General features: G+C 38.0%; 1 protein-coding gene across 1 annotated transcript in view; it reads left to right on the forward strand.

The window, feature by feature from the left end:
- Ak9 (adenylate kinase 9) overlaps positions 1–13,642 on the forward strand; it is a 244,663-nt gene that overhangs the window by 192,822 nt on the left and 38,199 nt on the right. Inside the window, exon 27 of the mRNA XM_023708665.1 lies at positions 13,223–13,442. Within this exon, the coding sequence (XP_023564433.1) occupies positions 13,223–13,442 (220 nt within the window). The remainder of the gene's footprint in view (positions 1–13,222; positions 13,443–13,642) is intronic.

The following is a 13,642-nucleotide window of genomic DNA, read 5'->3' on the forward strand; positions in this document are numbered from 1 at the left end:
TTCCACTAAAAGAAAGTGAAATGACATTTGCAATCTTATTATATAATACACATGTTTGCAACATACTTGTTCTGGGTACTGTTCAAGTATTTTAATCAAATTAATTTACTTAGTCCTTAGAATCTGTCTTTTCTTTTGTTTTTCTTGTTTCTTTTTTTTTTTTTTTTTTTTTTTTTTTTTTGGTGAGAATGGGGATCAAACTCAGGCCCTTGCACTTGCCAGGGAAGCACTTATTCCACTGAGCCATCTTCCCAGACCTTTAGAATCTTACAAGATAAAAAGTTTTATTATCTCATTTGGAAATAAGATGAATCATAGAGAATCTAGACAACTTGCCAGTTTAAGTCCTCCTCCTAGGTCTCTGATGACTCTCACTCATTTTAACCTAGTCGCTAGGTAAATAAGTAGGTAGGATTATTAATCAGTAGATTTAAAAAAAAAACTTGTTCTCTAAATTAAATGAATAGTTGTAGGAAACATAGAAAAGTTACCTACATCTGTATAATATTATTATGGGCAGTATATAGAGTTGTTCTTTATTAATTTAGCTGCTGACTTCAGACTATGCACTAAAAATATGTATCTAGATAGATTTATTTTTTGTGAGCAGAATATATTTATTGGAGAAAAGAAAGCTCCTGTCTGAGAGAGGGACAGGAGGGGGGCACCAAGTTGGTGATCCCTGGAAAGCTATCTCTTCTAGTGACTTTTATAGAGGAACACCATGCAGTGAGGTGGGTCTAAGGTGATGGAGAACATGGGAACTCACTTAGGTGGACATGAGATAGGCCAAAACTATGGGCAACCAATGAGATTACAAGCACCATTACTCAAGTAAAATTGATTAACTACAGAATCAAATGAGGAAACAAGTCATGTAGCAAGCAGGCATGAATATAGGACAAGGTCTCTTCCTGTTGGGGGTTGGGTTAATGACTCATTTTGGCTCTTTCAAGGTGATTGATATGTATTTAGAATATCAGTCCCTGATGCCCATCCATAGGGAAGTATGTAGCTGCATTTGTTTCCTCTTTTGTCTTGAGATTTGGCCCATATGGTAGTGTCTGTCTCTTCCAAGTTGCAAAGTCACCTTGTCTTCCATATTGTCTCCTTGAGGGTCTGGCCCTGTCTGACTGCCTATAATATTTGTACCTAATTCATCTGCCTACAACGTTCCCCCCTCTGAAGAAGTAACACAAACTGCACTGAGGGAACCATGGGCAATAACTGCTCTGTTTTCTTCAGGCTGAAAGGGATTGTAGTTGTTGAGCAGTAGTCAGAGGTACTCTCTAGAGGTTCTACCTAAAGGCCCTCAATAGACAGCAGGCATTTTTATCTTGGGTAGGTGGAATCACTTTAAATCTGGAGGAGACAAAGCCAAAGAAACTATTAAATATGCATGGTCCAAATAATATCACTAGGATAATTATGAATACAGTCAAAATGATTTTCACCAAGTAAATAGTAATGATTTCCCATAAAAATGATAAAGATAGGGTCCAGGGGACCTCAGCATCTTACATACCATTGATTTGTTGTCTAATATTTTGAATAGCTATTGAGACATTAGAAGGATCTGGAGTGTCATAATATTTTAAAGTTTATAATTATACAAAGACCAGTTAGAACTTTTTGTAGGTCCATTAGCAGATATCTCTTAAATGTGGGGTTTAATCCCTTTTTTATCTTCCATAGCCACTGGGTATTGTCCCAAATAAACTGGCCAACTCTTATTACTAGGGGCACATGAATTACAGGACCTAGAGAAAACACTGAGTACTCTCCAGTTTGCAAGTAGGGCCACTGGCTGGGTCACTCCTGACACATTTGCTTGAGCATTTAGTATAACAGGCCTTCTCTTTATATTGGCAGTTAATACAGGTTCCTTGAGGCTGAGAGAGGAAGAGCCAAGACCACTTCAATCTGAAACTTCCTCTGACTGCAACGTGAACACTTTCTTTTTTCCTTCACTGACAGCTTTGGATATTTTTTTGCTTGAAATGTCCCTTCTCTCTGTCTGGATCCAGGCAAACATTAACTCTTTCCCTGTTTCTGACTGACCTTTATTCCTGTAGGCTGCTAGTATCACTATTCTCATTTTCTGTCCATAATTTCATTCTGTATACTTTCTACTATGAAACACCTCAACTCTGACAGATTCATTCCTGAAAACCCTTCTAACTTCTGCAGCTTATGTCAGATATCTGGAACCCACTGAGCAAGATATAACTTTGGTTTTAAGGCCTCTGCAGGCAGCCCTGTTCAAGGAATGTGAGGACAACTCCCCCTGTAGTGGATTTCCTGATATAGGATTAGATGGATAGAGGAAGTATCTTTGAGGGCAGTCAGCCCTGCCCAAGGAACATGAAGATAGCTTCCCTTATAATGAGGCAGGAAACTCCAAGAAGACTCAGCTCATCTAGGCTGTATGAGTTGGATATAGTTATGGAGGCCTTAATATGTCTCTATAGACAAAACCTGGTGGATCCCAGTGAAAGGAATCTAAATGTAATCTAGCATATTGGCTACAGGTCTTACCTGTATGATCACCTAGGTGTTGGCATTGAAGGATTAGAACATGTGTAATCAAAACATGAGCATTTGAGCTGGCAGGTAAGTTAGAAACCTTTTTAAAGCAATAGCAATTATAATTCACTGACTTTTAGAGCCCTTTACTTATGGAGTCTAATAGTTTGCAATATGTCCCTCTAGCTTTAGTTCAGAAATCAACCAGGTGAACTTACACATTTATCATGAAATACATAGAATTTAGTCAGATTAAACCAATGTCCCATTTAGTGTTTCGTTTTTATTTTTATTTTTTCTGTATTTTAGGGAAGGGTCTACAGGGTGTTCAGGGTCTTACTACTAGATCAGACTTGTAGTGATTCTCCTGTTTACAGCCTCCCAAGAGCTGAGATTACAGGCCCGCACCACCACACCCAGTCTCAACCACCTTCTCAGTGTGCCCCGGGGTCAGAGATGGCACCTCAGGCATGGGGATTGAACCCCTGGCCCCTGTGCCTGCTTGCACGTGCTTTAATCTGCTGAGCTATTTGGCTGGCCGTTCCATTCAGTGTTTTAGGTATGGCCTCCATTGTAAGCAAGGGGCACTGCCAAAGGATTTCTCCTTTAAACACTGTGGCTCTGAGTTTTATGTCACAAATACAAGACCTGGCTCTTTAAGCCCAAAGTTATTGGACATTGTTTTATGCTGACAGGATGTTATCTGTCCTTAGTGATCTGTTTTAACTAGTGAAGTACCTTTTTAAGTCTTAAACATAAACAATATATATTACATTTGTAAAAAATCAGTCTCCACATCATTTTGATTAGTAAACAACCTGAACATATATTGTAGTATCTCAGTTACAGCTAAAGCAAGATATCTTCTGAACTCTGTTTTTATTGAGATACAATGACTGGAAGGAAGTTCAAGGTTGGAGAAGGACAAAGAGACCTGTACCAATATCCAGCAATAGGCTGGGTTTTTTCTTTTACTCATGATTACTCAGGAGTCATCTGTGGAGATGACAGGTAGAGATAACAGTCTGGCCAGAGGGAGGAGGCAGGCCCAGGGCCCTTCAGTCCCACTGGACCATCTGGGAAGCTGAGTCTGAGCTCTGGGGCCTCCACCTCATTGTGCAGCCTCACTTCTAACAGCTGCCTTGGCAGTGAGAGCATGGTTTAGGGCTCCTTGAGGCAGTCCCTCTTGTGCTGGCCTGCCTTCTGACAGCAGTAGCAGAGGAACTTCATCAGCGGATGAACCTCATTGTCACTGAGCTTTTTGTGGAGCCCAGAGAATTAGACTTAGGGTCTGTTTTGAGACTACAACAAAGGCAGCCCCCCATTTTTTCTCTTTGTTTTCTCTTCCTTGTGTTCTCCCATTCCCAATTATAGGACACTAAAGAAGCAGTTTTTACTACAGTATTAAGTTATATAGAGCAAAACTATCTTTTGTAGCTCTCTTCTAATATCTGGAGCTGACTGAGGAATGAATTTATCTGTAAGAGTAATTTGTCACTCTATTGAATGAGCATCTCAGGAAGTATGTCTTACTGAGGCATTGGTATGTCTTACCAGTGCCTATATTAAGAAATATATTTTAAGAAATCAAGGGACCAGGGAGATGGCTCAGTGGAATAAGCACTTTCATGGCAAGTGCAAGGGCCTGAGTTCAATCCCCAGTTCCGCAAAAAAAAAAAAAAAAAAATCAGATGGGTGTTTATCTTTCTCCTGGTAAATAGCTAAAATTTAAAATAACTGGAAGGTTTGGCTCTAGTTCTTAGACCTTCAAGAATACACACCTGAAGAAAATGTCTTTTTTAGTTTCCTGCCTGACTACTAGGCCAGCAGGGGTCTGACTATTTGAGCTCCAGTGGGAATAGGTAGTTCCACTGGCTATCTCTTGGCTATTTAAAATTAGCATTATCATATTTATCTCAAAATTCAATAGCAGCTTGTAATGCTATCTTCATTAGAAGTCAAACCTTGGTTTAAAAGTAGCATTTGTAAGCCTAAGTCCTCTAAAGACATCAATGTACTTATCAGGGTCATCTAAAGATATTCTAAGATCTGACTTTATCTGTTTGGGTCACAGAGAAAAAGGCACATGAACTCTAGAAGTTTTAAATTGCCTATTTTCTTCTTTAAAGGGTATTATCCTTGAAAAGCTTGAATAAACCTGGCTAAGGATGGTTGTAGCCTTGTGGAGGCCTGGATTACAGCTGTTTTAGAAGCCCACCCTCTGGACTAGAAAGGCAAATAGGGGAAACCTCACTTTCAGTAATGGTGGGCAAGGCTGTGAGGCTGTCTTGTCCTTAGGCTCCAAAGGTTAGGGACTAGCAGCCTTAGGCTCTGGGATATTGAATGCTTTAGGCACCTGAACTGCCTGGTTCTCCTGTTAACTCACATCTACATTTCAAAAGTAGATAACAATGACTTTCTTAATGCAAACAAAATCTGCACATAAGACTTTTTTTTAACCATTTTGCTTTTTACAGTATTGTTCTAGTTGCACAATAGTGTCATAATTTATACTTCCTTCTGCATTCCATTTTGGCTCTAGGGGGTACAGAGCCCATGTCCATATGTAGAAAAATAATAAACAGCTCTTTTTCAGTGTGTATGGATCAAATATCTTCCAGTGTACAATGATGCTAAAGGAGTAAGAGACTTTGACTGTGATATTCCCGTGATCTGGAATTCAAGAAGAGGGAGTTTTAGATGTCTCCACCTTAACTATAATTGATTACCCCTCAAGATACCCCCTGAATAGACCACTCCAGAGCAGGTGGATGCTCTTAAGAGAGAGGGGAGACAAGATCCGACCAGCCTATCTACCCTCAAACCGGTGCACAATTTTTGTCTTCTGAGAATCTCATGAACTATGCGAACCATGCACTTACTCTTCTTGAATATTTGTAAATATGTTACAGTTGGTCTGGTAACAGTAATGTCTATAGAAGGAAGCAGAACTATTGTATAAAAAGGTGCATTGGAAGCAGAGCAGTTTCCCTGCCATACTGTAAAACAGATCACCTTTGGAGGTAGACAAGAGATAATTAACTGGAGGAACTTTGCCCTGGGCCCTAGGGCAAAGAAATCTCCAAGACCCTTGTGTTCTTCCCTCTAGTCACCAGGGCAACTTTTCCTAGAAGGGCTAGGCTATATTAAATTTTTGGAGCTCATGAATAAAAGTTACATTTAAGGCTGACAAAAATTTTACTTAGTTAACATGTAAGGCACACGTGTAAATCATTCCCACAATAGCCACTGCAGAATGTAAACTATTGCAAGCTGCCTCAGCCTAATTTCTGGAGAGGCTCATTAAAGGGTTCTACTGAAAAGTTCAGGTAGAATTCCTAGTCTTCTAGCAGAAAGAGAGAAAAAAATTCAACAGATAAGTAGAGATCTTTCAGTGGTTAAGAGCGAGTTTCCACCAAACACCTTTAGGTATCTACCAGAGAGTAGCCCTGGCCATGATCCCTCAGTTGTTCTCAGTTTCTTTCAGCCCACATAACAGAGAAATCAGTCTCCAGAAAGGAATCCTGCTGTCTCTCTGGTCAACATTCCATCAGCCATTGGCTTCAATGGGGAGTCACCAAAGAACAGCTAGGGAAATCTGTCCTTTGCTTTAAAGAGTGGCAGCTGCTCTAGGAGCATTTACTAGCCAGCAGAGTAAAACCACTGTGTGTCCAAGTTCTATAAAGGATAGTTAAAAACCTGAACAAGAGTACCTAGTGCCTTACAGTAAAGGTTTTAAAGTCTACAACTTAGCTCTTATGCACCTAAATAATTAGACCTAGGAGAAAAGTGTTGGAGATCCTCTCTCACACTAAATGCGTTTTGGTCCTGTAAGTGTGCTGCTTTTGGAGATAGCTCCTTCTGGTGCCACCCAGAAGTCAGTTCTCTCCCCCGTGTCTCAGGTTTAGCCTCCCAAAGGAGACCTGTCCAGAACACTAAGCTGGGACTTTTATATGTGTCCTCCTGGACAGGCAGAGTTCCTCTTTGTCTCATCTGACCCAGAGATGGGATATATGTCCTTTTTCTAAAATGACTTCCCTGTCTTTGGCATTAACATACGCTAATTTTCTAAGGGCTTCACTTAGTTGGAACAGTCTATATCATTCTCCTAATTTTACATGCCTGTAAAAAGGAAAGTACAAAGAGGTTGGAAAATTAGGAGTAAGGTCAAAGAAAGGAAACTGAAACAGAGCCTGACATTTCCTCTAGCATGTAGAGGGGGATCAGAATCAGCCTGTCCCAGTGAAACCTGTCCTTTGAGTCTTTAAGAAGTGTTGCCAACCTCATGTCATTTAGTTGGCAAAAGGAGTCCCATGTTTTATATACAGGCATGTATATTTTAAGTCTGAGCTAGATTTAAAAGTCTCATTTTACAGAAGGTTACATCAAGTCCACTAGGAGGCTTACTAATGTTACTCTCTTTAGTGGTGTTGTCTAAAGTCAAGCAAGGAATACATTTAGCAGCTAGTTCAAATGCAACATATACAAGTATAAAAGAATCATAAAATGCTCCATTAGAGAAATATAATCTTATAACATTTCCATATTTTAGTTTAGATTTACCAACAACATTTTGACCAAAATTTTAATAAAACCATATAAGAGACAAAGCATAAGTAATTGTAAGCAATTTTAACAGAACTATATGAGACAAAACTATATGAGGAAAAACATGAACAGTTATGAGCAATGGCAAAGATATTTGAAGCATAAAAATTTGTTACTTAAACGAGTCCAAATTTAGGATCTATGAAAGAAAAGCAAACTCATACCTGCATCCAGTGATCTTGGTGGGAACCTCCAAATGACACAGGGAGAAAAACTGATTTTACGTGGAAGACCTCCAAATGATAGAGGGGAAAAATTATCCGGGATGAGTTCATGTTCTCTAAAACTGAAGAATGAATTTTAGGAATAAACAGAGGTTTTGAGCACAATATATTTATTGGGGAAAAGAAAGCTCCTGTGCAAGAGAGGGACAAAGGGGGGGGGCCCTAAGTGGGTGGTCCCCCATTAAATAGATTTAGATACATTAAAATTTACTACATGAAGAGTATATAATATCATGTGAAATATTTTGAATGATGTTAAATTAAAAATAAGATGCAGAACTATTTATAATATGGTAGAGAGATGGACATGTGAAGAACCAACTGGAAAGAAACAAAAATGGCAGTAACTTCTAAGAAATAAGATTGTGGATAATTTTGACTTTTACTATCTTTTCTCAATTTTTTAACATTTTCATAGTGAGATCAGTTGCTTTTTATAATCAGGGGAGAAAACACATGGTAAAAAAAGACTATTGGGGTGGCTCAGTGGTCTAAAGCACCTACTTGGAACAAGCTTAGCAAACCACAGGGACCACAGTTCAATCCCCCAGCACCACATGCCAGCCAGCCCCGCCCCCTGTTGGGCTGAGCTGGCCACACACACACACACACAATAAATAAATAAATAAATGTTAAAAAATAAATAAATAAAATAAAAAAGACTATTGCATTAGTGCTACAGAGAGATACTAAGGGCTGAGCTAGGGGATGATAGTAGAAATAGCAATGTGAATGCAGATAAGAGAAGTCCGACTGTGGTGAGAGTGAGCAGCAGGAGGGAGTTAGAAGTTTAGCCTGTTGAGGATGGGTGAATCTGAGGAAGAGCAGCTTGAGTGGTAACAGTGAGTATGGTTTTTGACAGTGTAATGTATACATATTTCCAGAGGGCATCCAGATAGAAAAATTAGCATGTTTTTGAAAATTCAGAAGCATATCCAGGTATGGTGGTACACATTTATAATCCTACCACTGTAGGAGGCTGAAGCAGGAAGATCACAAGTTCGCATCCAGCCTGGTCAATTTACCTAATTATTGAGACTCATCTTAAAATAAAAAAATAAAAGGGCTGAGGTTGTATATCAGGGCAAGGGTGCTGAGTTAAATTCTCAATACTAGAAAAATAGAAGAGAAAATGAAAAGAAGAAAGAAGAAAGGAAAGGAAAGAAAGGAAGGAAGAAAGGGAGGTAGGAAGGACAAACTAAATTAAAATGCAAAACTCAAGAGAGTTCAGCGATAAAAAAGAACAATGTGGACTGGAAGTCTTTTTTTATTTAAGGAAGGGTCTACAGGGTGTTCAGGGTCTCACTACTAGATTGGGCTTGTAGTGACCTGCCTGTTTACAGCCTCCCAAGGGCTGGGATTATAGGGGTGCACCGCCATGCCCTAGACTGGAAGTCTTGACAAAGAAGAGACAACTGGAATATGAAGAATGAAAGTGTTCTATTCAGAGGAAACTAAAGGCATCTCAGAGAGAGAGGACACACATATTTATTATGGCCAGTATATGGCAATTTCCATAGTTATAAGGAATAAAATTTGCACATTAGAATTAACAACTCTGAAGGCTGAGACGATCAGGTGTTCACAAAATTCCTATTAAGAAGAGAGTTTATTTAAATGTAAATCCTTAAACCAAATTTTAGTGCTTCTTTTTTTTTTTTTTTGCTCTGAATGCCTTCAAGGCATGACTGGCTGGCTTGTGTTGTGGGGATCGAACCACAGCAACCTGAGCCTGACTGCTTTGTTGAAGCAGCCACTTAAAGAACTGAGCTAAGGGGCAGACCCCCCCCCAAATTTTAATTAAGCAGAATAAATTCTCACTCAAAAGAGGACCAATATTAACTCTGTCAGTTAAATAAAGCCAAATGTTCAAAATTTGATTGTTTTATAAGTATTCTACAATGTGTTAGCACTGTAGTTATTTTCAGGATCCTTAAGTTTCATTATACTTGACAACCTCATTTGAATATAATCATCTTACTTACATCAAAATATATACGTAAAAAAGATATGTACATCAAGAATTGTCACTGTTCATAAGGAGACTCAGGCAGGAGTGTGTGAATTTATAGGAAGCATCATTAGACGAACTACCAAAGGGTAGTCAGCTAATTGTGTTCTTCATTCAGAGCATGAAACCTTCACTTCTCCCAAACAGAAAACTTACTAGCAGTTAATTGGTAGGATTCTCACCCTGACTAACTATATATGCTGATACCTGGGAACTAAGCAACTGCACTGAAGATAGCAATGTGTAATGGTAGGGTCATGCTTGGAATGTCTGTTATCCTGGTCTTCTAAATACATACTGCTTGTCATGTCATACCAATTACTGCCATACTATCTCTCAAGTAAATGTTTGTTTAAAGCAAGCAGGATAATAAATGAAAACAAGAGACAAGAAAAAAATGTCATAAGACTGTCCTACAATGCTGTATATGATTAAATTTCTAAATTTCTGGGTAAAATATATAATTGTTTATTCCTATTTTAAAAAATATTTTGTATTTTTTTCTTCACATTCTGTATGGATTTAAAGTTTAGCATATCAATACTTGATGGAAAATACTTCTTCCATGTTATGTCTAAGATGTGTGATATTCAGACAGATAGTGAGGTTAAACTCAACTGCCTATGTAATAGAGTAATAATATCATTAAACTTCTCTTCTGGAGGGTTAACAACTTAAGTTTGCAGACCAAAAATTAGAAAAAAAAAGAACTGGAAGGACAGCCAACACTTTGGCCCTAGCCTTTCAAGGTCAGTGAGGACTCAGTATGTAGGAGAATCTGTACTATAACATCCTGTAACTCAGTTATGTCTCAAATTTACTGATCAAGGAGATTATGGGGCCACAGAGGAAATTGATCGATGATGTGGGGTATGCCTAAGGAGAGTCACATGGAGAAAAAATATTCTCTCAGGCTTTCACAGAGGGCAAATTAGTCAAGCAATAGCCGTGATTCATCCATATGGCTGACACTGACAGAGGATCTACTAACTGCAGTACAGGGTCTCAGAGTAAATCCTGAGGGGATTTGACAGACCTTGGCAGATACAAAAGTTACATTTCTTAAACCAAAGAATATAAATTGCAGGTGTAGGGGGCTTGGGGCTACAGTGTTAGCACTCCCATTCATGGGGAGCTGGGCACAAAACCCAACTTTCCTGTCATTAGAAGGACCTTTCTTTCTCTGTGAGGAATGTTACTGAATTGAAACCTGATACAACTAAACAGAAAAAATTTTAATCTGTCAACAATGCAGAGTAAGTCTACAGAGGCTATCATCCCAAATTGAGTTCTCACTGGTCCCAGCCTGTGTTTTTCTGAACTCTGTATTTGCCATGTGGCCCTTTCTCCAGCCTGCTCATATATGTCCACCACCCCAAGGTTTATGCCCCCTCTCCTTGTCTCTACTGCACTCAAAACTTGTTTATTCTTGGGCTGAGTCCCTCAAGACCTTGTTAAAAGCCTGGCTAATGTAAAGAGATTAATTCACACTTAGACAATAATAGTTGGTGGTGATAAGCAATTATTTCTCTTATTTAACATTCCAATCCTAACAATAATGCCAGTGCTTAACTTGGAAGGAAACCCAGGGCATTCTTTGGTTTCAGTTATCTAACATCCACTGTGTTCTCAAACTACTAAATAGAAAAGTTCATAAATTAACAAGTTAGTTATTTAAACCCATTTTATTGTAGCTTACTATTGTAAATATTCTATTTTATTTTTAATTATTGTCAATAGCTTTCTGTGTCTTATTTATAAAAAATAAGGAAGTGGAGCATGCACATCTTTTTCCATGGAACTGTCTTGCTTTGTACCCTGTTCTTGCTGTTTTAATTAGGGCCTATAAACCCAGGAGATTAGCACAGGGATATCAGCCACTTCAGTTGCAGTCTACAAACCATCCACTTCTTTGTAAGTAACCCCTAATAAACTCATTCATCACCCACAAAAAGAAAAGTTCCATTTCTTGTTATATAGGTATTACTTTATCTTGATCTTAACCATCCAGCAGAAAAATATAAAAACAGGGGCTGGTGAGATGGCTCAGTGGTCTAAAGCACCTACTTAGAACAAGCTTAGCAAAGCACAGGGACGGCTGTTCAATCCCCCCAGCACCACATGCCAGCCAGCCTTGCCCTCTGGTGGGCTGAGCTGGCCACACACATACACAAATAAATAATAAAATAAAAAAATAATAGAAAAAATATAAAAACAAGGTATAAAAAGTAAAGTCATATTAATATGTTGAGGTGTAAAAGGCTCAAGTCAACAACTTCTGATATTGCCAGTCCTATGGATAACCCACTACTATTATGGACTACTGGACTAAATTGGATTATTTTGCTGAATTCATGCACCTATATTTAAATGGCAAGGGAATACCCATCTCTGACAAAATTAAACAAAAAAGGGGGATACAAATGAAGTACCATTTTGTATCTGTATATATAAAATAGTTAGGATAGATATACAGCTACTTTCTCTTAATTCAATGAGAAGAAAGATTTGTACTAATAGTGTTTGAACAGGATATCATATCTGCTTCTTGTACTATGAATAACTACTACAAAGACAAGAATATAGTTTGCTGAGCTGAAAGAAAAGATTGATCGCTGGTCCTGGAAGATGGGCCCAAGTTTTTGAAATCTGGTGATGCTGCCATTGTTGACATGGTTCCAGGCTAGCCCATGTGTGTTGAGAGCTTCTCTGACTACCCACCTCTGAGTCATTTCACTGTTCATGATATAAGACAGACAGTTGCTGTGGGTGTCATCAAAGTTGTGGACAAGAAGGCTGCTGGAGGTGGTAAGGTCACCAAGTCTGCCCAGAAAGCTTATAAGGTTAAATGAATATTATCCCAGACACCTGCCACCCCAGTCTTAATCAGTGGCAGAAGACTGGTCTCAGAACTGTTTCTCTCAATTGGCCATTTAAGTTTAATAGTGAAAGACTGGTTAATGATAACAATGCATCATTAAACCTTCAGAAGGAAAGAAGAATGTTTTGTGGACCATTTTTTTTGGGGTGTGTGGCAGTTTTTAAGTTATTAATTTTTAAAATCAATACTTTTAATGGAAACAACTTGACCAAAAATCTGTCACAGAATTTTAAGATCTATTAAAACAAAGTTTAATGAGAAAAAAAAGACAATATGCAATGTATTAATTATTGAAACTGCCCTATTAATCGGTTTTGAAACTATCTCATTGCTGTTTGTTTCTCAATAAAATTAATTTAAAAACTTATTTTTTTACAAAAATCTAGTCTTTTTACATCTTTTCATAAGCTTCTAATGAATAGCAATTGTCTCTAAGATGATTGACTACAATTTTATATTATAAATTTAAGCATAAACTATTTAAATTTAATCCAGTTTTATATATTTTTGGAAAGGAAATACTATGTACACAACTGGGATTATTAAAAAGAAGTAGAGCTGGTGAGATAGCTCAGCAAACTAAGCACCTGCTTAGGCAAGCACAGGGACTGGGAGTTAAATGCCTAGTACCATATGCCATAGTAGCCCTTCCCCCTTGGCATACTGAGCTTGTCACAGAGACTGGGTACACCTGTAATTCCAGCAATGGGAAGGCTGAAAACAGGAGGATCACTATGAGTCAAAGCTGTGTAGTGAGACCCTATACCAAATACATTAAATAAATGAATAAGTATAAAATAAAATGAAAAGTAAAACATACTGCAATAAGCTTTTTAACTATTCAGTACCCAGTTGATATAGATTTATCAAAACAGTAAAAATCTATAATATAGATATAATAACATATACATGTACATATCTATAACTTAATATTTTAAGCAAGTAAAGTAAGTTATGAAAATTTCAAAACAGTTCCACAGGCTTCATCCTAGATGGTTTCCCACGGTTCCTGGAAGAGGCCCAGTTTCTAAGGGAGCATGGATTTTTCCCAGATGCTGCTGTTTTTATACAAGTTGATGATCAAGATATTTCTGATCGTCTTCTTCCTTTCCAAATTGAAAAATGGAAATTGAAACAACAGAAGAAATTAGAAAGGAAAAAGCTCATCAAAGCCATGAAGGCAAAAATCAAGGTATGTATCCTATACAAATATATGGCAATAAGTCTGTTTAATATCTATTTAAATTGTAGAGTATAGTTTTCTGATTTTTTGCCATGATTGTATTGATAAACAAATAGCAATGAGACAGTTTCAAATCAAATTGGTAGGACAGTTTCAATAATTAACACATTGCGTACCTTCTGCCTAGTGGTTAATTGCTGTACAAGATG

This window comes from Octodon degus, unplaced genomic scaffold (assembly GCF_000260255.1).
Source record: "Octodon degus isolate 3935 unplaced genomic scaffold, OctDeg1.0 scaffold00431, whole genome shotgun sequence".
NCBI classification, from domain to species: domain Eukaryota; kingdom Metazoa; phylum Chordata; class Mammalia; order Rodentia; family Octodontidae; genus Octodon; species Octodon degus.